The sequence below is a fragment of the Cavia porcellus genome, unplaced genomic scaffold (assembly GCF_034190915.1).
Source record: "Cavia porcellus strain 051 isolate PalLab524CR breed Dunkin Hartley unplaced genomic scaffold, mCavPor4.1 scaffold_22, whole genome shotgun sequence".
Taxonomy (NCBI): domain Eukaryota; kingdom Metazoa; phylum Chordata; class Mammalia; order Rodentia; family Caviidae; genus Cavia; species Cavia porcellus.
The window spans coordinates 36,132,471-36,156,337 of record NW_026947505.1 but is presented as its reverse complement, the minus strand read 5'-3'; the positions used below and the strand labels follow the sequence as shown (position 1 = coordinate 36,156,337).

The 23,867-nt window shown below is 36.5% G+C and overlaps 1 protein-coding gene and 1 pseudogene across 5 annotated transcripts in view; one reads left to right on the top strand and one right to left on the bottom strand.

The window, feature by feature from the left end:
- Positions 1-23,320, top strand: part of Cep43 (centrosomal protein 43) — a 32,100-nt gene extending 8,780 nt beyond the window's left edge. For 2 of the 5 annotated variants that reach the window (XM_003466370.5, XM_023563598.2), the window contains exons 7-13: positions 921-980; positions 7,961-8,187; positions 10,393-10,505; positions 12,113-12,181; positions 12,818-12,854; positions 13,506-13,602; positions 18,407-23,320. In XM_003466370.5, the coding sequence (XP_003466418.3) occupies positions 921-980; positions 7,961-8,187; positions 10,393-10,505; positions 12,113-12,181; positions 12,818-12,854; positions 13,506-13,602; positions 18,407-18,481 (678 nt within the window). In that variant the 3' untranslated portion in view covers positions 18,482-23,320. The remainder of the gene's footprint in view (positions 1-920; positions 981-7,960; positions 8,188-10,392; positions 10,506-12,112; positions 12,182-12,817; positions 12,855-13,505; positions 13,603-18,406) is intronic. The other 3 variants (XM_013148869.3, XM_003466371.5, XM_013148870.3) reach the window with 2 other exon arrangements.
- Positions 19,504-21,130, bottom strand: LOC106026896 (anoctamin-5-like; annotated as a pseudogene).
- Positions 23,321-23,867: the final 547 nt, after the last annotated feature.

The following is a 23,867-nucleotide window of genomic DNA, read 5'->3' as shown; positions in this document are numbered from 1 at the left end:
TTGTTTTTTAAAAAAGTGTATTTTTTTCTGTGTAAGGTATTATCTTCAAGAAAAAGGTTAAGTCTGTTTTACGTATCTTTGGTCTTTCTACATAAGTATTTTTTTAAGATCTAAGAGTTATGATAAGAATGAGTCAGTTAGAAAATGATGCTCTAAATTCCTAGAAAAAATCTTTAAGGCTGTTTTAGAGGACAGTATTTGTCCCCCAGGGGGCATTGTACTTCTGTATCTTTTGGTTATTTTCAGTGTAGTCTGATTCTTATTATGCACCTTAAACTAGAATTGCAGTGGCCCCTTTGGAAATACCCTAGATAACTTGGTGGCTAGGCTGGAGTGGTATCTATTTTAATATAAATCCTGTTTTGGTACTTAAAATGCCATTCTCATGTAGTTCTTAAGGATTTGAATTTGTGATTTCAATACTTTTTGCCACCCTGTTGTGTGTTCCTTACTTCCTGAGAGCTCATGGAGAGTGTGAATGACTCTGAAAAGTTGTGACCAAGGGGAGGGAGAGTCCAGGCCAGCCTTTAGGAACCAGCTTCATGTACTCCTGAGGTTGGTCAGGTAAGGTTGGAACAAGTCTTCAACAAAGCTCCTCGGATATTCCCTCCATCACGGCCTTTATAGATCTCTGCCAAACAATGTGAAGGAAGCCTTTTTCTATACAGTACAGCTTAAGCAGGTGGTGGGTGGGCATCTGCACTTGTCCTAGTACCTGTTGGAAATAAGACTTAACGTGAGCTCAAACATTTTAGAAACAGTAAAGAAAGGACAAGAAAAGTAGGCTTCAGGAGGAACACACAAATTAGATTTTCCATTTGTAATACATTTTCTAATGGGAAATTTTTATTACTTTAGAGTTAGTTTACTTTTAAGGATTTATATCTTGTAGTAAAATGTCATTTTATTCTCATGCTCAGATACCAAGGTATAAAGGACAAGGTAAGAAGAAGACAAGCGGGCAGAAGTCTGGTGACAAGGTAACATGCATGAGGGCAAAGGAGAAAAGCAGCCTGTGCCAAAACAGACCCCCATGATTGATGGGCCTCCTGCTGGCCTGGGTTTTAGGTTTTCTTTAGAAATGTCCCTGTCCTCTGTATAATTAGGACATAAGAAAGCCAGGCTGGCATAAAATGAAAAGTAATTTTTCAGCTTTATCCAGGTGAAAACCATGTTATATTCTAAAATTACGCTTTTGATTGAACTTTAAGAATTTTACTGGCAATAAAAAAAGACTTGAAAATATGTTTTCCTTTTGAATAGATAATCATGTACATGTTGTCATTATGGTTTTTATCTGAAGAAAACTAAACCTCAGATTACTTTTTACGACAAGTTTCAATTGATAAAAGACTACACTTACTGGCACAAGCGCCTGCTTGGCAAGTGCAAGGTTATGAGTTCAATCCCTGGTACTCCCCCCACCCCAAAAAAGACTACACTTATTTTCCCTGAAGATGTTAATTTGTGTTCTGCCGCTTTCTAGACCATTGTACGTCTGCTGACTTGCGCAGGCCCCTCCTCATAGCAGACGGGAAGGATCAGTCCTGCACAGTGGTCAGGGCTGTGGCTGCTTTTTCTTTCTCCCCTAAAGAGCACAAAAACAAACTAAGCCAATAGATTAGCTCTTTATTAAACTTAACTATTAGAGGTCTTAGAAATATTATCAATACAGTTTTTATATCTACTTGAATAACAAAATTATGTAATTTTTAGTTCTTGAGATTCATTAGTTCTGTGTTGAATCTTGTTTTATAAATCAAACACTTCCAAAATTAAAAGTTTTTAAAAAACTATCTTTGTTGCATTAACTGACTTTAGTTCCCATGGTTTCAAAGGTAAATTCTGTTACTGTATCTCTTCACACTGTTCTTTACACATTATTAGACAAGAAGATGTTATATTATGCTAAATATTTTTGGAACATTTACATAGTGAAAGTCATTGTGTTAACACTGGGCAAGGCATATTTAACACAGTCCTCAAGCAGTTCATACTCTGAAGAGGTGAGACAACATTAAGAACAGTAAATAAGAATCTAAAACTTCTAGATTCTTTTAATCAAATTTTTTTGGAGTTTTTTCAAAAGTTAAAAGTGTATTTCATATTTCTAAGTTTTTGTAACAGTATTGTAGCTTTTAAAAATGGAATAAAGTTATACGCACAGCTGAAGCACACTAAAAAAAATAGGTTTTCATGTTGTATAATACGGTGTGGTGGGTCCAAGTTCTCACCTGAGCAGCACCTCAGGTGTCTCCCTAGCTTGGGAGTATGAGATGATGGAAGAATCTGGAGGGGTCCATGTCCCAGAGATTAGTCTATAAGTTGGGAGCCCTTGTGTTTCACTGTTGTGTTCCTAAGTCCAGGATGCTTCCTCGGTCACTTTGCAAAATTTTTTCCTCTACTTTCCTGATCTTACTTCTAAATTGCTTTTATAAGACATCTGTTTCTACCCATTATCACCTGTCCAACCTTACCTTACCTCTTCATCCCTCTGCCTTTCTGCTTTGCCTTCTGCATGCTCCAGGTTCCCAGCATTCTTAACACCCTAATATTGCAAGTTGCGTGTGGCAGTTGAAGTTGTACCCACCAAGACTCTAGAGGGAGGTATTCACAGGGTAGTAGAGGAGTGGCATTCACAATTTTTGAGCAGATGTAGGAGCCCCACCTTTCTCCCCTGTACACATAGACGGGTATGCTGTATCGGAGTGGATAGTGTGGGGGCTTAAATGGAAGCAGGGCCCAGGGTGATACTCACCATGGAATTCTGAAGCCCTGAGCCAGGCATGTGGATGTGTCTTCCTGTTTTTAAATATAGAAAGCAACAAATATTAAAGGCTTACTCAGAGACTGCTGGCAATTTCAGCAAAGCTGTAGTTGAGATAAACTAGATAAACTAGAGATAAACTTTAAAAATCATTTGTAGATATGTGAGTTTATATATATGTATACACATATAAAACAAAACTTACAAAACTGATCTGTAAGGGGTTTGAACTAATTTAACTGGGGTAAAATTAAAAGGTCTTGCTTTTTTTATTGTTCAGAGACAAAAGAGTACATAGATGATTTGGAATAGAAGCAGAATAAATATTACATGGAACTACAAGTTTGAGACCACCCTGGAGCTACCTAGTTCAAGTCTACCCTAAACTACAGACCTAGACCTCAAAAAAAAAACAAAAAACAAATTTGTAAATACATATGAAAATTTATTTCCAAAGTACTGTATCATCTGTGGTATTTCTTTTGTTTTACAAGCATTTTCCTAGTTATCTGAAAAAAAAAATATAAAAGTTAACAACAGATTCATGTTATGCTCTAACATTTAGTTGGAAAAACTAAGATACTAATTTTTGTTTTTATACTTAAAATTGGGTGCTTTTTATCATGGTGTGCTTTTTTATTTTCAGGTGTTTAAAATGAATGTATATTAAGGTACTTTTTGCTTTAAATTCTTAAAAATGTGACATTTCTTAATTCATTGCTTGTACTTTTCAAGACTAGAATAAGCCCATTTTCTGCTGATTCCTGATAGTGATGGTGATTGCGTCTTGCATACATTTTCAGACTATTTATGTGCTTGTCTTTAGCCTACTTCAGGGTCCCCATTAACTCCCATTATCACCACCTACCCTGCCCTACATCCCTACCCCGTACTGTCCTGGGTAAGTGGGCTGATGGGAGGGTGTGTGTTCCTGGAACTGGCAGCTCAGCCTGCACAACTCAGACCCTGCCTCAGGAGCCCGAAAGTGGACCTGTTAGCCTGCTGTCTTGTTGAGCCTTTCAGCTGTGATGGATAAGAAAGAGGGCAGAAGGGAGGATGGGTTTTCCTCAGGGCTTGTTGCCGGAAGGCCAGGGCTTTGGAATGTCTGTGGGAATTAGATTGTTTACAGACTGTAGGAAGAGGGTATATCTATAAACATTATGCTTTTGAAGAGATTTAAATGTTTGTTTTGAGGTAATAGAATTCTGTAGTATTTGCTTTTGTACAAGGTGTGAAAGTAGGCCCTTTGCGCTGAACTGCATCTCTGACCCTTTTTGAGACAGGCTTCTTATGTTACTCATGCTGAGTTTGAACTTGTGATTCTTTGGTCTCAGCCTCCGAGAGTACTGTGTCTAGGGATATGCCACCATATCAGGTACAAATTAAACTTTTTAAATATATGTAACTGTTACAACAGTAAGAAAATTATTTCTCTTAATATTTCAATAGTAAATCATGGATCAAAACCATCTTGACAGGGTGGGGGAAGGAGGCTGAGGCGTGAATGGGGAGAGAGTCACTTAGCACAGAGCTTTTGAATACTGTTGTACACCTGAAGAATGTGTTTGACTCTGATTATTTTTCCTGTTATGGACAGGGCAGGTTGGCTTTTACTTTGGAAAACCAAAATTCTTTAATCTGGGTCCTTTTAAGTCATACTAGTGACAATACAGTTTTGGGATATTGCAGAATTAGTAGTGTTTCTCACTATAAAAGCTGCTCTCTCATGCTGATAATTAATTTTAAAATACTTAAATTCTTAATTATATAAATGTTCTTTAGGAAGAAAGCTTTTAAGACATGACTGATTTATCATAAAGCTTACTAGTCTTGAGCTCAATCCAAAGGAATTGAATGACTGTTGTAGTGTTATGCAGTAGATCTGTCACTTGTATGAAAAGATAAAACTTAAGTAGTTATTTGAAATAGCTATTAGTTTCATAGGGCTGCTGTAATAAAGTAGAAATTGAGCGACTTAAAACAACAGAAGTCCATTGTTTGACAGGCTGGAAGCTAAGAACTTGAACTGGAGTGTGAGCTTTATGTCCTTGCTTTTAGGGCAACCTGCAGACATTGGTGTTCTCTGACTGTAGATGGGTAACTCCAGGCTCTGCCTCCATCTTCACATTGTAGTTCTCTGTGGTTCTGTTTCTTTTGTTTTTGAGGGCAGAGGGCTTTGGGCATGCTAAGCACATATGAGCTGCACCCTAATCCTCTTTTTTTTCTCTTCTGAGAATACTGGTCATCATGGTTTAGGACCTACTCTACTCCAGTATGGTCACATTTTAATACATCTGCAGTGACATTTTTCCAAGTGAGGTTACATTTTGATATACTAGGAGTTAAGACTTCAATGAATTTCTCTTTCATCAAATTTTAGTCCATAGCAATCTGAGGCTGTCCAAGGAGTAAAATTCTAAGGTACCAAGTTGTACTTCTTGGCTTTGAACCGTATGTGTAACATTAACTTCATCTTGAATTATAATTTTAGTTTACTCAAATTTAGGTGATAGGAAACCCAAATAATTGGGGTTTGTATATAAAATAAAGGCTTATCTTGAGTCATGATACAGGTTTTCAAGCAGATTCTAGCACATACATATTTGTGTATAGATTTTCTTCATTGAAATTACTCCAAAAATTTTATAGTACTTTTGGTTTAATCTCTGTGATGTTTTGATGGTATGTCTTTCTGCTTTTATTTGGATTATTCTAATAGTGGAAGTTATTTATAATTAAAGCTTAGTGGGTTCTTTGTTAACACAATTGGGTAATGGATTTTTGGTGAAAAATAAGCTGTAGTTACAAAGCACATGTCCCAGTGGTTTAGAAACTGATTTTGAGACCAGTTGTAAAGCACGTTGTTTTTAAGGTTTGTTTTTATTCCACAGATAAAAGAACTATGTTGAGAATAAAATAATTTTATTATTTTTAAAAATATGTATTGCTGGAACATAATGTCCTTCTTCATGAAATTTGTCTTTTTACTCTTAGCAGGGATATTGCTAAAACCAGTCAAAAAAAATCATTAGTATATAATACGTACTAAAGTTATGTTGAGAATGTGAATTGTGAGGAAGACTGAATACTGGAATATTTATAATGTTCCTGTGATGCTGTTTTATGCCCCCCTTCAGATGCTTCATGCCAGTTATTGTGAACTTTCTCAGGAGTATTGTGAAGGAGAGAGTCACGGTCTGTAGTTGTACCACAAGACTTCAGGGTATTTGTCTTTGATGCCTTTGCAAAAGTATAAATTGGTTATTATAATGTTTATATAATTCAGAAATTATAACTGAAATAAACCTGATTAAGAACATATAAATTAATGATGCTTTTTCCATACTTGATAATACAGGAAAACTTGAAGAAAGTTGGTAGCCTATTTAAAAAATTTTCTACTTCTTTGAAAATATCTTGTATGTTCCAAAAGGGTAACTTGGTAATATATTTTTCAAGACATTTCTTTATGATCACTAATTTATCCATATTAATAATATGTGAATAGGGCTGGGGATTTAGCTCAGTGGCATAAGCTCCTGCCTGGCAAGGGCAAAGTTGGAAATTTGATCCCTGGTACCAAAAAACAAACAAACAAACAAATAAACATGGACCAGATAGTTCCATGTAAGGCTCTAAAATTTGTATAACTTATGTCTTGACTCTGTCCTAGTCCAGGCCTCTGAGTAGGTACATATCTTGTACAGACCCTGGGCATGCTGTCTGTACACGGAAAGTATCACAGTCCCAACTGTCTCGTGCATTATATCTGACCCATACTCTACTACCTTGCCTCAGTGGTACTATATTTAACTATTTCCTTGCTGCCTATCCCTTCTGTCTCAATTTGTAGTTGGAATTTGTTTTTAAAAAATACTAACCCAGTTTTAATTTTTGAGGAAATATGATGCTTATGGAAATTAGTGAAGATCATACAGTTAATAGTCAATTGCAAACCGTATTCTATTTCTTTATTTCAGTTTAGCATGTTTACAGGGGTCTTCCACAAAACTGTACCCTTTTAGGTATGAAAGTCTGAATCTTTGGAAATTGTGATTTTTAGCCTACATAAAGCACTTTTTTGTATAGTTCAACCTAATTATAAAACTATATAATTATTAGGGGCTAAACTCTGGAATGAGGCTTTGACTTTTTGTTGACTTTACCATTTAACTACCAGGGGATTTTGACAAATGACATAAATCGTCCCTGTGTTTTCTTTTTCATATCTGCAGAAAAAATAGACCCAGTACCCATGCTGAAGACTTACTTTTAGATTAGGGTATCATATATGAATATTATATTAGCTGCTGCTATGATTTTAGCAGTTTTTGTTGTTGTTACTGATATAGACATGTCTAAGAGCAAAACAGATATTTAACCAAAAAAATAAATAAAATTAGGCTCTGATGTTTATGACTGAGAACAAAAAAAATACAATATGCTGTTTTGTGCAAACTTTACCATGTTTCAATAAGGCATAGGTAAGAATGCTTGAGAACTTTACCATGGTTGAAGGGATGCATAGATGTAAGTACCTGTGAGGTATGAGTTGGTGAGTTCTTTAAGAAGTCTGAATTAAGACCATTATAACTAGATTACATTAGAAAGGCTAGCATTTGACAGCAGTGTATTTCCCCTCAGTGGCCGTTGTGTTTGGCACTGGATGGAAAACTGCTATTTTTTCTGATAAATAAAGCTTGGTACACTTACATGACATAGTCTGCCTTTTCTCTTTTAATTTTATTTAGATCTTCAAAACTCTTTTATTTAAGATACTGTATGGGACCTAGCATTTAGGTCAGCGGTTCAAGTGCTTGCCTGATGAGCGCGAGGTCATGAGTTCGATCCCTGGTACAAAAAAAGGTATTATATGAAGCAATGACATACATATGGAAAAAAAATGGAAAAGTTGTTTATAAATAAGAAAGTTGTTTAAACATACTAAGGATATTTCTGTTTAAGGACAAAAGAAATGGCATAAGCATATTTCTTTAACAAATTTTCCCTTCTCAGGTTAGTCGTGCTAGAAAGCCTGGGGATTGAAGTGGTAAATCAGGAGGTTACACTGCAGCTAGCACTGTTGCAAGGCAATGTACAACCACATACACAAATTTGCCTGTGTTTACTCAACTTGTTATTTAAAACATCTTAAAGTTTTCTTATGAAGAACTATTCTCTCTCTTTTCCTAGAAGGCCAACAGGGAGACCAGTCAGAGTGATACAGCTCTCTCCTCATCAGAACCAAAGAGCAAAAGCAGTCTGCACTCTCTGACCCATGAAACAAAAATTGGATCTTTTTTAAGCACTACTGCTTTAGATGTCAAAGACAAAGCTGGCCTTTGTCCAGAAGATGATGATATGGAAGGAGATTCTTTCTTTGATGATCCCATTCCTAAACCAGAAAAAACCTATGGTTGGTGAGTAAACTGTTCTTGAACAGTCACACTAGAGGTTTAAAAATATAACTTCTCTTCATTTTATATGTAAAAAGTAATGACTTAAGGGTTCTGTCTTGTTGAATCCATAAATTTGATTTTGTGTCATTTAAGGCTGTTAGGTTGTAAAACAATTCCAGGTTTCTAAATAAGCCTGGTGTGGCTGATGTCACAAGATAAGCCAGAGACTATTTCAGAGACAAAATGCCATAATGGCAGAAAGGCAAAACTACCATCAGGAAGCTTACCTCAGGATGAAGTTAGAAAGTTAATGAGAATGACACTATAGTGTGTTGGAAAATAGAACACAGAGCTGTCACTTGTGGCGGCATGTATATTTCAGCGGCTGTCCAGGAAAGCCTCAGTTGGGGTGCTTCATTGTAAGGGTGCTATCTGAGCTAAGAACTCAGAGACAAGAATAGGACATACAGCATCTGGATTTGTAGGGCTCTGTATAGAGGAGACCACAAATACAAAGGTATTTTAAGGGCCAGAGGACAGCAATAAATTGTGAGGAGGCTTATATAAGATGAACCCAGAGCTGACGACAGGATTCCTCAGAGTGAAACTGTGAGCCCTGGATGTCTTCTGTATCCAGCATATGGCATAGAAGGATCCCTGGCTGCTGAGCCAGGCAGATGGGAGAGTTTCAAGGTAGGAGACTCTTAAAACCTATTTAGAGAGAAATAATGGTGACAGTGATGAGAAATAGATGGTGTTTGAAAATAACTTGAGATTAAATCAGAAAGGATTTGCTGATCAGTGCCACAGAACATAATATGCAAGGTGGCTCTTGGTTCTTAGTCTAAATAACTGGAAGGTTAAGATGAAGACTGGGAAGATCAGGGTAGTGTGAAAATCTGGAACTGTGACATGTTATGTGTGAGAAGACCTGGTAGAGGATGTGTATTAGGTTGTTGGATCTAGGAATTAGAGTGTCTGGGGCTGGGGGAATGAATAAAGGAATCATCAGTTATCAGCAACATTATAGTTGAGAGACAAGGACATCATGAAAATGGACCTTCCAGCACCTTGAGCTGAGCAAGATGAGCAGGAAGGAACATCTTCTGAAAGTTAGCTGCTGAATTTAGGTGCATTGAGATCTCCAGTGACTTCTGACAGTTTTGTTGGAATAAAGTGGGAGCAGTTAAAGGATTAGAGTGGGTTAAAGAAGATGTGAGAGATCAGGATTGTATATGATAAATATTTTTCTGATGAGTTTTACAGAGATACAGAGGGATTGAGGATTGTGGTAGTGGTTGGAGGCATGGGTTATGGGTGCAGAAATGTGTGAAAGTGAAAGAAATAACATGTGTTGCTGATGAGAAGGATCTAGTTTCAAAGATGTAAGGGCCGAGGATGAAATTCCTAGACTGGTAGAATTTTCTTTGCCAGCAGTATAGAGAGCTGGACCCTTCATAGGCAAGAAGTGGGCCAGATGATTGTATGAATTTCCTGTGAGTGAGGATGGTGGGGGGGGGGCGTGATGGAGATTTGAGGCGGAGAAAGTAAAATTATTGTAGAAGGAAATACAGAGAAGGTAGGCATGGTTGGCACAGTCTTGTAATCCCAGCATGCTGGGAGGCTGAAGTAGGATGATCCTAAGTTTGAGCCAACCTGAGCAACTTGGTGAGACCCTGTCTCAAAAAATAAAGAAAGAAAAGGGGTAAGAATGTAGTTTAGTGAGAAAGCATCAGGCTCAATCCCTAGTACTGAAAAAAGAAAGTAAGGGGAGACTGACGTATGCAATGTGTACCATTGTAGGGCAGTGATAACGTCTTGAGGCTAGTTCTTATGACTTGAAGAGGCTTTGTATATCTGAGAGGTAGTGCTTATTTGCTAGTTGACTCCCATATTGTCCCTTGATTGTGTTTTGGGGTAATGAATACTGTCTTCTCAAAGAAATCATAGACAAGGAGTATATTAAGGTCAACTTAACTTGTAAGTTATGCAATAATGTAAAAAGAGGGAGCTGATTTCTTACTTACAGACTTTGCTGCTTAGATTTGTGATAATTGTCTACATTGCATTACAGTTAATACTTTCTGTATTATTTTGAATCTATAAAATGTATGTTCTTTGTTTCTGGCCACTGATCATATAAATTGCTTTCGTTCTAATGAAAGAATAAAATATTTAGTGGCAGGATCTAAGATTACCATTTAATTGTCACTTGCTTTCTGTTAGGAGAAGTGAACCTAGGAAGCAAGCAGGAAGTCTGACCTCGATCTCGGATGCTCCCCCCTTAAGAAGTGGACTCACCTCCCTGGCAGGAGCCCCCTCATTAAAAGAGCCTGAGAGTGAGTGCCTGAAGATGGTAGCTTAAATATTTGTGGTATTTTTCTCTAAGTAATATATGATTATTATTGGAGTTTTTTTTTTTGTTCAGGAAAATCATAAAACTTTTATTGTTCAGACATTTCTTGTTAATATTTTATATTTTAAATTTCTTTTCAATGTTATATTCTGTGTCATTTTATGTTTTGCCTTTTCCTGTGCCATCAGAATACTTTTAGGATATTGACTTTTAGCTAATTTTTATTATCTTTACATATATTATACATGTGATCCCCAACTTGACTTAAGATTTTTCAACTGTATGTATTTTGGTATGCATTTGATAGACATTGAGCTTGGAGCTTTGTTTTTTCTCTGTGGCTAGCAGTACACATGATCTTCTCTTGTGGTGCTGTAGCAGAGAGCAGCACAACTTCCTTGCAGCCTTGGGGTCAGGAAGGGAACAGATGACCCTGCAAGGTGCTGTGTTGCTAAGCTGTGATGTTTGGTAGGTTAGAGGTATTTAAGAGGTATTATTCCATTGTTGATATGCGATACTTTCAAGTTGTGATTGGTATGGTGGATGAAACTCAGTGTAGGTCAAGGAACATGTATAATTTTTCAGTCATCTTTTATTGAACATTTAAAATGACTTGATTCAGGATTAAATTCAATTGATTTTTTAAAGTTTGTTCTGTAACACCACAGTAGTTATTACTGGGATGTTAAATATTTACTTTTAGGGACTTGGATCTGATGTATCTTTTTATATGTAGCAAAAGTAGAGATTGATAGTAAGACACAGTAGCCAAGCAGCGGTACCATTTGCTTTCTTGTTCCTCACCTCACAGATGTTGACAATGTCAAGAATTAAACACATAGATGTATAATCAACTCTATATTCCATATCATAGTAAGCATAACATGTAATTGGTAGAGTGTCTAGAGTATGAGTACCTCTTTTGAAAAAATTTCCTCAGTTAGGATCACTAGGAATTTGCAGTGTGGGTTTTGTCTTAATTTTGTGGTACTTCCTAGCATTTTTCTATTGTATGACACAATTGTGGGAGTTTTTAGAACACACAACAGATGGTATGTTCCCATCTTAAACATTTAGCATCTTAGACATTTAGTAGGCGAGCTGTGTGTGCCTTTAGATGGCTCACATCCCTTCTGTGGTGAATGCCACTCTCCAGGTAGGAGGTCAGGATATTGTGGCTATATTACTGATTTAGAGAATGATGGTTTAGAGAGAATCGTCGAGAACTGAGGACTGAAGAAGTAAAACCAATGAAGAGATCAGTTTGGTAAATGAAATTAGTAATTAAATGGAAGCAAAGTATAGGAGTTCGAAGGAAGAATAAAAGTAATTACAGTCTGTGATTCATGCCTTCTGAGACTACTTATGGAAGGTTCTATAGTTAGGCAAAAATTATTTTGATGGTTGTGTTTCAGTAAGGAGTAGTAATGTTGGTTAAAAAAGAGGATAAAGTACATAATTTAAGCACTATATGATGACAGTTTGCAAGTTTTTCTTAGTTCTAGTTCATATTACTGTACTGTATAAAGTGGCTTAAAGAATGTTGTAGTTTAAAAGTGACTTTAATGCTGATTTTCTTTCTGTTTATAGGTAAAAAAGGAAGCACAGTTTTGAAAGATCTGAAATTAGTCAGTGATAAAATTGGATCACTTGGATTAGGTAAATTTCTAGTTTTTAAAGTGATCATCTTTTAGGATCACATTTTAGTGAAATGACTCATGAACCTACACAGAACACTGTTGTTCACCACTGCTATTCATTCAGCAAGTGAACGGGCAGTTTATATGTGTTTAGGGTCGTTGTGGTGAAGGTGGTGCTAGTCGCAACAACCGGCATAGCCTTGTCTTGGGGAGTGCATACTCTGATGGGGAAGAAAGATGTTGACAGAAACCTGTCCTTGTTGTTTTTCAAATAAGAGCCAGAGTCACTGGGTGTGGAAATGTGTTGCGTTATCTCAGAACAGGGTAACCAGGGGTTGATAATGAATTGCTGCTGCTGTACTCCATTAAGGCAAAGGGAGAGTAATGGTGAGCGTGCCCATGAGGAAATGTTCCTGAGAACCTAGAGTAGAGACAAGGCATTAAACACATTTTAGAATGTGATACAATCATTTGTAACAGCTTTGGTCATTTACCTTCATATGCCCAGTAAAAGTATTTTTGGTCTTTGGTACTTTTTTTTAGTGATGCAGAATAATCAGTAATAATGTATTGTTTTGGCAGGAAATGTATAATTATAGATATATTAAGGAAGTATTTTATGTAAATGTAAAATGTATTTTCTTAAATTTACCAGGGACTGGAGAAGAAGACTATGTTGATGACTTTAATAGGTAAGAAAATTACATATTTTGGAGCCTGTTCTTCACATATAGACATATTCTGTTGTATGATTATTGAGGAGTTGACTCAGGTCATTTAGGAGCAAGTCTGTTGGCATATGATGAGTGCTCTTTTTATTTCTTTTTTTTACATAGGATTGCCTGCATTAAAAAAATTATCCCCTGCAATTATTTTTCTGATGCAGATGGTATTTCTTCATTCTTTGTGTTAGATAAACTTCTTGTATATCTAAAGATAATCTGTGAGTTGCCTACTAATGTGGTAGTAATATTTGTTGTGAGGATGATTAGAAATTTTAAATTAGGTGTCTGAGAATTTTGAGTTTTATTTCCAATTGGAAATTAGTATTTTAGAGGGTGATTTATTGTATAGTTGTTTGGAAACATAATATGTAGTGGACATTTTAGAACTTTTGGGGTTTTTTTTTCTTGCTAGTGTATTTAGTGTTACCATAGAACCTCAGTTTTTTGATCTGCTAGATTGACTTGATTATTGCTGCTGCCCTTACTAAGTTATTTTAAGGTCAAATGAGATGATATAAAATTGATAATATTTAATGTATTTTACTCAAAAGATCTGAAAATACGAAGAACAGTAGTTATTTTCAGAGATCTTCTTTCTTTTTTTCCCCTTGTAATTAGTGCCACTCATCGCTCAGAAAAAAGTGAGCTAAGTATTGGTGAAGAGATTGAAGAAGATCTTTCTGTGGGAGTAGATGACATCAATACCAGTGACAAAGTATGGTGTTACACGTTTCTCATAAAATGCTTGTTTGTTAATTTACTGTGAAGCTTTTGAAATTTATACCAATTAGTAGAAAAACTGTTGAAAATTCATTACAGAGTTACCTGGTTGGTCCCAATCTGTGAAGAAAGTCTTTACTGAATATGTAAAATTATTTTAGTGTCACTTACGTTGTACTTGAGTGCTTCTGGCATATTGTTACAGGGACACTGGTCTTGCTGCTGGCTTAGGAAAACACAATCTGGATTGGAGTCTTAATTTGTGTGTCCAAAAGTTGTAGCCAGAAGTCGTGTAGAACATGTGGTCACCTCAGGGCCAATTGTGACACTTCAGTGGGGGAGGGCCAGATGAGAGCTGCAGTGGCAAGCAGCAAAGGCACACTGGGAGTGCTCAGGTTCTAAAATTAGGAGTCCACGTTGGAGGTCCAACTTGGATCTTTTCATGCTGCAGAGAAGAAAGCATACTTTGATGATGACCTGTGACATCTCAGTATCATGTCTCTGTCCACATAACCAACTGTCCACAGCTCAGGTGACCTGCCTTTCATGTCAGGGGCTGTATGTAGGAGGCTCCTGCTGCTTTCCTGAATGAGTTTGGCTTACACAGGTGCTGGGATTGTTACACTGGGAGAGGGCCTTTGGAGAGATCACAGTTTGCAGTGAAGCAACACAATTGGAATCAGCACAATACAGTTTACTTTCTTATTCTTTTAGGTATTATGGTTTCTTAGCTAAGTTTTAACCTTTAATCCCACCTTCTTTATTCATAAGGTGGAAGTATTCATACCTATCTAATAGTATTATTTTAAAGGCCAAGTGTTAGTATTATGTGAAGTTATCTTTTCTAACCCAGACTTAAGTAATCTTTACCGTTTTACCCTATGTCATCCATAAAAGACCTAAAAATGTTGCTCTGTAATTCTACCAAAGAAACTATAGAGAATTCAGGCATTTTCTTGATGGAGTTAATGTAGAGGTCAGCTTATACCTCAACTTTTTGATATTCACATATTTCAAAATAGGGATAATAATGCAAGGACTCAAATTACTGTTGTCATAGTTTGTGAGTCAGAGTGGGTAGAAGAGGAAATTGTAAGCACTGAGTTTGCCACATACATATTCCCTAGGAATTCTCACCTATAAGCATAACTTCATATAATTGTGCCATTTATTAGCAGCTTTTTTGTATGTAGTAGATAACTGATAGTTATCCTTCATTACATGATATTTTTAAACGATTCTGTGAAGAGAATTATGGGCACCAGAAGGATAAAATTTTTTTTTTTTTTGGTATCAGAGATCGAACTCACAACCTCATGCCTGCCGGACAGGTGCCTATACTGCTGAGCTAAATCCCCCGTCCCCCAAAAATACATGTTTCGCTGTAGTAGAGCCATTAGTCAAGGTGATCCAAACCAGTATCTGTTACGCATATACTGGCACAATTTAGAAAGCATGATTCTAGGAATGTGGGCTTGAAGAAAGGAGATAGGACTGGAGTAGCCAAGATTGCAAGTGCAGCAGATCTGGATTTGCGTCTTGGAGCTACCACTTGACTTGCAAATTTGGGCAAGTTATTTAACTTTTTGGGTGTTATCTTTTTCATATCTTTTGCAAGTAAGTTATTGTAAGCATTAAGAGATTAGCATGTATTGCATGTAGCTCAGTACTTAGCAGAATAGTCATTCACTAAATGGTAGCTATAAGTCTTAACTTCCTTTACAGCCTTAATCAAGAAATAGACTGCTTTCCTTAAATTCACATAGCATCAGGAAGAAAAGTCACATACATAATGTATAAAAACCCAGGGTAGGACTGGGTATAGTGGCACATACCTGTAATCCCAGCACTGAAGAGGCTGACGCAGGATCGCTGTGAGTTTGAGGCCAACCTAAACTACATAGTGAGACCTGTCTCAAAAACAAACAACAACAACAAAACTCAACCTAGGAAGCGACAAGTACTATAACATGAGAATTCAGAAGCAGGAACATTAGAGCTGGTTGTGTGTTGGGGGAACAGTATGCTGAATACCACAGGACTGGTGACAGAGGACATGTATTTGATACCAGGGCTCCCTTAGAGGCAGAGAGTGAAGAGATGCACCATGGTAGAAAGAGTGGGGTTCTTGGAAGCTGGGATTGGGTCCAGAGTGACAGAGTGAACAGGAGCAAAGGCCCTGGGGAGGCGAGTGTGCACAGGAGTAGGAGGAAGCCCAGGGGCACAGATGGATGCTAAGGGAACAGGCCTGCTGTCCTGAGACAGCAGGGATGTGTGCTCAGGTTCCAGTTGAATGCACAGCAAGCACATTGGTGTTGGTACTTTCGAAGCCTTTCAAAGACTTGTGAAGGGCCCTATGCTGTTTTTTTGTGTTAAGCTTCTATCACAGAGATCTACTATTTCCTTTTTAGGGCTTAAAACATATCTATATATTTTTATTTTGTGACATGAAAAATCTATTTTTATAGTTTTGAACTAAAATGAGGACTTTTCAATTCTAATTCTAAAATTAATGAAATCTGAAAACCTTTCTATTAAATCGCCATTTGTTTTTAGTTAGCCTTTGTTTATGCATTTTCCTTTATTTATAACTATTTTAAATTTGGTTATTTTCCTCTGGAAGTTTCTGGTTGTTAACTGTAGTCTTTTTTTCTTTTTAATTTAAATTTAGTTTAAAATTAAATACATAAAACATTATGTGGTGCCATGTGATCTTTTCTTTGTTGCTGGGGATCAAATCCATGGCCTTGCAAGGCTAAGCAAGTACTGGACCCCTGAGCTACACCCTCAGTCTGTGATGTTTTGGTACATGTAGACATGGTGTAATTTATCAGTTAAGATTACCTCCCATTTATCATTTCTTTATGGTAGACACATTCAAATTCCTTTCTTGCAGCTTTTAAAATACATAGAGCCTTACCATTTGCTGTATTTGCTTCCTGTGCAGTAGTGGCCCAACAGAACTTTTTTCTGGCATCTAACTGTAACTTAGTACCTTTTTATCAGCCTCTTTTCAAATCTCCCTTCCTCGCTGCTCTTTCAGTCTCATAACCACTGTTCTACTCTCAGCTTGTGTAAGAGCAACTTTTTTAGCTTCTACATATGAGTAAAGTCATAAGGTACTTGTCTTTCTGTGCCTTGTTCATTTTGCTTAATGTAATGATCTCAAGTTCTATCTGTATTACAAATGACAGCATTTTGTTCTTTTTTCTTTTAATGACTGAATAGTATGCATTTACATGTATTACGTATTTTCTTTATCCATTTATCAGCTCATGGGTGCTTACGTGGTTTATGTTTCTTGGCTGTTCTGACTAGCTGTAATAAAAGCGGGAGTGCGGATTATCTCTTTGACATATTGATTTTGTTTCTTTTAGATATATACCCAGGAGGGAGATTACTGGATCTTAGGGTTGTTCTGTTAATTTTGAGGGAGAGCCTCCATGCTTTCTGTAGCAGCTGTACTAATTTATATTCCCATCAGCAGTGTACATGGGCTCCTTTTCCCCGACACGTTGGCCAGTACTTGTTATCTTATGTCTTTTGGATAATAGCCCATGTTACTGGAGTGAGGTGATACTGTGGTTTTGATTTGTATTTCCATTGATTATTAATGTGAGCATTTTTTATATCCTTTTGGTCATTTGTATGTTTTCTTTTGAGAGATGGTATTAAGGTTTGTTGCTCATTTTTTGTAGGCTTTTTTTTTTCTATTGAATTTTTTGTTATGGCAAACTCAACTTTGCCATTTTACTGAGAAAATGGCTAGAGGTAATACGTAATGCAAGTGGGTGTGCCTGTGTCTTGTAGTCCAGTCAGGATGAGGTAGCCAATTTACTCAAAAATGTATCTAGGAGAGGCTGAAAAGTTTGGACTTTGTTTTTCTTCATATGTCACTGGCACCGTCCTGTATATTTTCTGTATTTGGAAGCCTAAGTCTTGACACTTACTTTTCAATTACTTTAATAACAGTGTTGGTTTTTGTTTTTTGATGCTATTACCTTTATATGTCTAGTTGCTTTTTCTGTCATCAGTTTTAGAGGCATATAGATATGAAATATTTTGGCTAATATAAATTAACTTCCTAGTTTTATGTAGTGTAAACAGATACAAAAATCACTCAAGTCTATAACACTGGTGAGCCTAAGGCCAAGTCTGCAACTCTTACGGGCTGTCTTGTCAGCCCATCTGTTTCATATCAGCATCCAAGAGGCTGACCACGCCAGCGTTGTGGACAGTGTGGAAGGATGTCTTGCTATGTTTTCAATTTGATATTATGAATCTAATATTTTATAGCATCATATAAAATATATGAAATAGCTTTCAAATGAAATATTGCATGTTTTAATTAATTTTACTAAAGTTTAATGTCAGTAAATATGTTTTTAGATAGTTGGGGATGATCCATACAAACATATTTGCCATGAACACAATCACAAGTTGGAATTGTGCTCAAATAAACTTTTTATGAAGTTTCCCACGAATTTCAGTTTCTTAGATTAAATCAAAATGGGAAGTTGTTTGCTTTATTTTCAATTTTCACTTGTAATATTGAAGAGTAAATTCAGGATAAAGCATTGAACTCAGAAGGCTGCACTGTTATTTTGGCCATACATAGGCTTTTGAGCAAATCTCTTCTCAGCACTTTAGTTTTTCCACCTATTTTATGAATTTTAAATAAGAATCAGTTGTAGAATATAAAATATTTAAATTATATAAGTAGCAATATATTTTAAAAATCACTTTGGACTCCACTTGCATTCTGACACTGATTTTTTTCTTTCTTTTGAACAAAAAAGCTTGATGACCTCACGCAAGACTTCACTGTTTCCCAGCTCAGTGACATTGCGGATTATTTGGAAGATGTGGCATAGACATGAAGAGGAAGTATTCTAATTAACAAAGGACTCATCAATTCCATTTTGGTGTTTTGGACAATCAATCTTTGCTGGAAAGTTTGCGCCCTATTGGTGCCTTGCACTGCAAAAAGACTGCAGATTTTTTTTTTTTTAAATAACTTTCCATTTTACTAAACAAAATGTGTCCTGTATGAGCCCATGTGTGGAAGAATTAATATTCTTAATTTGGTTAGGCTCTATTTCTGTGGATATTAATTTTCTAACTTGAAAACATCAGTGTTTAAGATCATGAAAGGTGGGGCTTGGGATTTAGCTCAGTGGCATAAGCGCCTACCTGGCAAGTACAAGGTCATGAGTCTGAACTCTGGTACCAAAAAAAACAAATCATGAAAGGTTTGGCTGGGAATTTAGCACTAGTAGAGGCCCTCGGTTTGGTCCTAAGCACAAATAATTTTATGAATGAAAGGTATAAGTGAAGCTATAGGTTTGCAAAGCTATAGGTTTGCGCATCTCTGCAAGTGTGTGGCTACTGATACACAGTGATCTGTGAGAACCATAGTTTCAGCCATCTTATAGCAAAACTTACCTACATAGTGCTTTTTTTTTTTTTCAATATTCAATGTACTTTACTATGTGAATTTTTTTGTGTTACATGATTTTTGTTTTTCATTTGAATGTCAGGATTTTTATGACTCAGAAGGCCTCTTTACTTCCTTTCTGTAACATTTTTCTTGATGAGAAGATAAAAGTAATGCAGTAAAAGAGCATAAAAATGTGCAGATGCCCTGGAAATGAGGAGAGAGTCCAAGTCCAGTGTTTCCTTTTAAACTGCAACATGGCATGACTTCCCATATTCTGATTCTGCATGGCTTTCAACAATCATTATAAGACTTCAGGAAACAGTACTTGGCTAGGACACAGAGGATGGTGCAGATAAGTGGTATTCTTTCAGCCCCACAAAATTGGCTTCTTGAAAGTATATAAAAATTTGCATTAAAATAAAGGAAAAGTGACACATGATTTCTGGCCTCTGGCCCTCAATTTAAAGAAAAAAGAAAGCAACCAAATGCTTGTTCATTACACTGATTAAATTGTTTAGCCAGTTGTATTTTAGTTTCTTTAATCAGGACATGTTTAGTAAATCTTTCAGATTTAAGTCCAAGTTCGGTTTTAGTTTGTTGAGCTTAAAATGATAGAGAATCCTGATAGTCATTTGCTTTTCTCATACCAGTCTATCCATTGCACGTATCATCTAGGCCTACCAAAATATGACCAGAAACACAGTGTGTTCGATAATTTTGATGAATCCCACTTTAGAAGCAGGAGCATGCTGGAATTGCGTATTATAAATGTATTTATTCTCATCTCCAAAAGGATTTCTATAATCTGTACACCTGCAAGTGGTGAAGTCTCATTTATCCAAAAGTGTAGTATGGTTTGGAAAATCAGCTATAAAGAATATTGACAAGTTGTCATTGATGCGTCCATTCAAAAGCGGTGTGATATTTGTTGAGTAGGCATAGGAATAAACAGGGAATTATGTCTGATACAAATGTAGTAGTAAAGGCATTAGTTGCAACACAATGGGCAACCATTCTAGAAAGAATGTCTTGCTAAATACCTATGCAATGAGCTTTAGTAGCCACAAGTCTCCTTTAATGAGTAGCAAGTTTCCAGGCATCTACTTGGATCTTTACAAATTACTATTTAAGATAGTAAAAAGAACCAAAGGAAAAGAGCCACAAATAGTATGACAAATCCAAACTGTTTCTAAGTACTCACAGAAGAACCCAAGTTGTCCAAAACTTTCAAGGTGATGATTCTGCTCTCAGTGACTATATACTTTCTGCACATTGGTCTGAGACTTTTGACGTCTACATCAATTAAAAACCAAGAGATAAATGGCTTTCTAAGTGTTTGTGAAAATCTCATTCCCAATCATGATGGTCAGGTGGATTGTTCTGTTAAACAGCCTCTGGGATTACGTTCTTTATACATTAAACAAATGTGTATATTTTCCAGGATAGCCGACAACTTTCCCTTTAAAGAAAGCTACATAGAAGCAGGACAAGTAAGATTTTACAATGCGGAATAGGAACATTTTCAAAGTAAAACTGTTCTCATTTCTGATTAAGTTAAAGTTGCATTTTTGTAATCCATGCAGCAATCTTTTCATAAAAGAAATTCAAGGTCAAGCTGACAGTAAAATTCAAGCATGATCCTGTGAATGATATGGCTAACAGAAGTAAAAATCCTTTTGACCTCCTTAAAGGTGCTTCATTTTCCACAAAGGTAGCAAATGTAGCAAGGACTGACAGGTGGTGCATGATTATAGCTGTTGTACTGGTGATGAGCCATCCATAATGTTGCTGTGAATCCTTCTAAGAAATACTATGGACTATGGCTATATAGAAGCATGTAAAGGTTTCATCCCCTTGGTCACTGCATTTGTTTTCCTGTGTTTACACATGGCTTCAAACTCAAGTCTCAGCTGGTGCTATGGAAACTTTTCAAAGTCTGCCAGATTGTATTCTTGTCTCTCAGTCTAGCTTGTCAATTTTTCCAAAATTCCAAAAACAACCAGTTTGTTGACCAATTGTTAGAAAGATTTCTTATAATCCTTTGTTCTTTTTTTGAATCTAGATTGATTTCCCAAATTCCCATGAATATTTGAAAGGATACTGTTGACTCATTATCAGGTAAACAGGACAGTTTTGAAGCCAAACAATATTTAGTCTCCAGTAATCACACACTTAATCACAGAATGGACATATGGTCATCTAACCTCGTGTTAGGATCACAGATTTCAGTGTGTGGGTTACTGTCCATTGATAATGAGCCATGAATAAAATGCAGCTGTGCTAACTATATCTTCAGTGAATAGCATTTCTGTATAAAATCCAAGAAAGGTTAAATAGTAGTTTTTCTTCTATTAATCACTAGTCAAATTCAAAGGTGACTCCTTATAAAAATAAGAAAACAGCCCAGTTCATGTGAGGTGTGTACTTTCCATTGACAGGATTGGAAAGCCCAGTATTTGGCCTTGATGAAGCAGCAGGTACTCTCTTCTCTGAAGCTTTCCTCTCAGCTTTAGGGCAGGTCTGTGTGGCTCATGCGGCCTGAGGTGACAGGCTCATGTACGGGGCACCCAGATTGTGCAGCACTTCTGATTACTTTTAGTAGTCTGAGTCCTTGTATGGTTTCAGTGGTTCCAGGCAGAAGCAGCATAGTGGAAGGAACTGGTAGAGAAAAGCATCTCATAACATGGTGTCCAGGATACGGAGGCTTGCCTACTATGTTTTGATATAGGGAAGTTCTGCGTCGTTAGCAAAATAACCCTGTAAGTTTGTGATATAAGTTAAATTTGCTGTCGATTTTATTTTGCATTTCCTTCCATTTGGGAGGTTTGTTAGACCATTAAGGTTATATTAAAGTACTCTGTGTGTGCTTAGTTTTGGTTGATGTAAAGAAATCCAGAAGTAATTATGATTTTTAATTCATAGAATTGTCAATACTTAATGTTTGTGGTCACTTGTATTTCTCCTGTTGTACATGTAAGCAGCTTTAGTCATAGTTCTCTTCATGTTTATAATTTATTATTTGTAAAGATGCCTTGAAATATTAAATACCAAAATGCATCTGAAACCATTAAGCAATGCTTTTATTTCAGATCTGTAAATGATTATATTTAAATCCAAATTGGAATGAAATAGTAATGGCCTACGACCATACAAATTCATTCTAACAAGCTTTATATACTGTACTTAACTTCGTGGTAAGCCTTTAAAAATAAGACAATATTAGAACTTTCAGCAGTCTCATTCATTGTGCTACTGTGATGTAGGTCACTGACATTTGTAATGCTAAGTATTTAAAAATGTTTAGGAAAAACAATTGAAAGTGATACCTGTATATTCTTATAAATGTAAGTAAAATTATGTTTATGTTAAAGTTTTGTACTTTTTAATTTCAATTATGACTTTTTTTGGTAACGTTACCATTATTAATAAAAGAGCAAATTAGATATAATTCTTGAGTCTCAAGCAGACTTTGGTTGCCAAATGCCAGTTTTCCATTTCATAGATAACCTAAGAATTACAAAAATATTTTTGGGCCCTAAAATGTAGAGGAAATGAAAACTGAGTAAGAATTAAGGCTATCTGACATTAGAATCTGGCTTAGTGAAACTGAGCTATAAGCCTCAAGAGGAAGTAGGACAGAAAATGGGCCAAGCAGCGTGGAAGCCCCCAAGTACTTCTGCCCTCACTCTGTGGCCCAGATCTATCGCCATTGGCTTTTCAGGTCCCAGGAAAGAGCACTGTGTGAAGTGGGATCTGTGCTTGCTCCAAACTGCATTGCCGCTTTTTACAGCCCTCTAATTCTGTCCCTTTGGAGTCTGGATCAGTTGTTGTTTTCAGCATTTGCTAGAAGCTGAATTTCAGTGAAGTTGTTTGAATACTGCAGGATGTGGCTTTTAAATTTGTGGAAAATTTTGAAATAGTTGCATCTGAAATTTGTCATTTTCTATTAACCAGAGACTGATCTTTCTGAATCAGTAGGGAGAAAAAATACTGAATTTACAACTTTGTCTTCAGCGTTACGTATATCTTACTGAATAAGAATAATTTAAAATTGAACTATGAAAAAGTTTGTTTCCATGTGTAGTCCTTACTTAGATACTAACTTTACTTTTAAACCTTAAAATGCAGTGACAGATTTTGTGTATGATAACTTTTCTTTTTGTTAAAAAAGCATGATGGTAACTTGTAGTCTGTATTTTATATTGGAGTTTAAAAAGCTAAGCCTTTCATTTTATCGGTGAGAACTACACCTGAATAAAAAGCATATATCCTTTCTTTGCTTATTTTCTCCCATACTCCTGAGGTGTTACAGTGTATGACAGCAGCAGCGGCGTGGCCGTGGGTTCCTGCCTCACTTTGGCTCACTCTGTACTGCCTCCCTGGGGTCTTGTGCTGGAGTTGAGCAGCACAGGCTGTGCAGGCCTCCACTTGATCTGTCTGCAGATGCTTGTGTTTGTCACTCTTTGTCTTCCGTGTCTTTCCCCAGAATTGTACAGTGTTGGTTTGTCCGGTTCCATTTTCAGAGAGGCTTCTAGACTTAAGGAAGATACCCCTCCAGTACACACATTCTGTCATGTTTGCACTTTGGTTTTCATGTCATTCTGAATGGTACTCATTTATTTCCTTGTTTGTTAGTTGTAAGCTCAATGAGAGGTTATAGATCACTGTAACCACATTTGTCCCCTTACAACTTTGTAAGCACTAGCAAATGGCAGGAGAGTATAGAGTCTAGCTAGAGAGCTGCCACCCACAGACATGTTTTACAATTTGGGGACAGCTATCCCTAGCCTAAATTTAGAGTGCCTCCAGCTTCAGGTCTG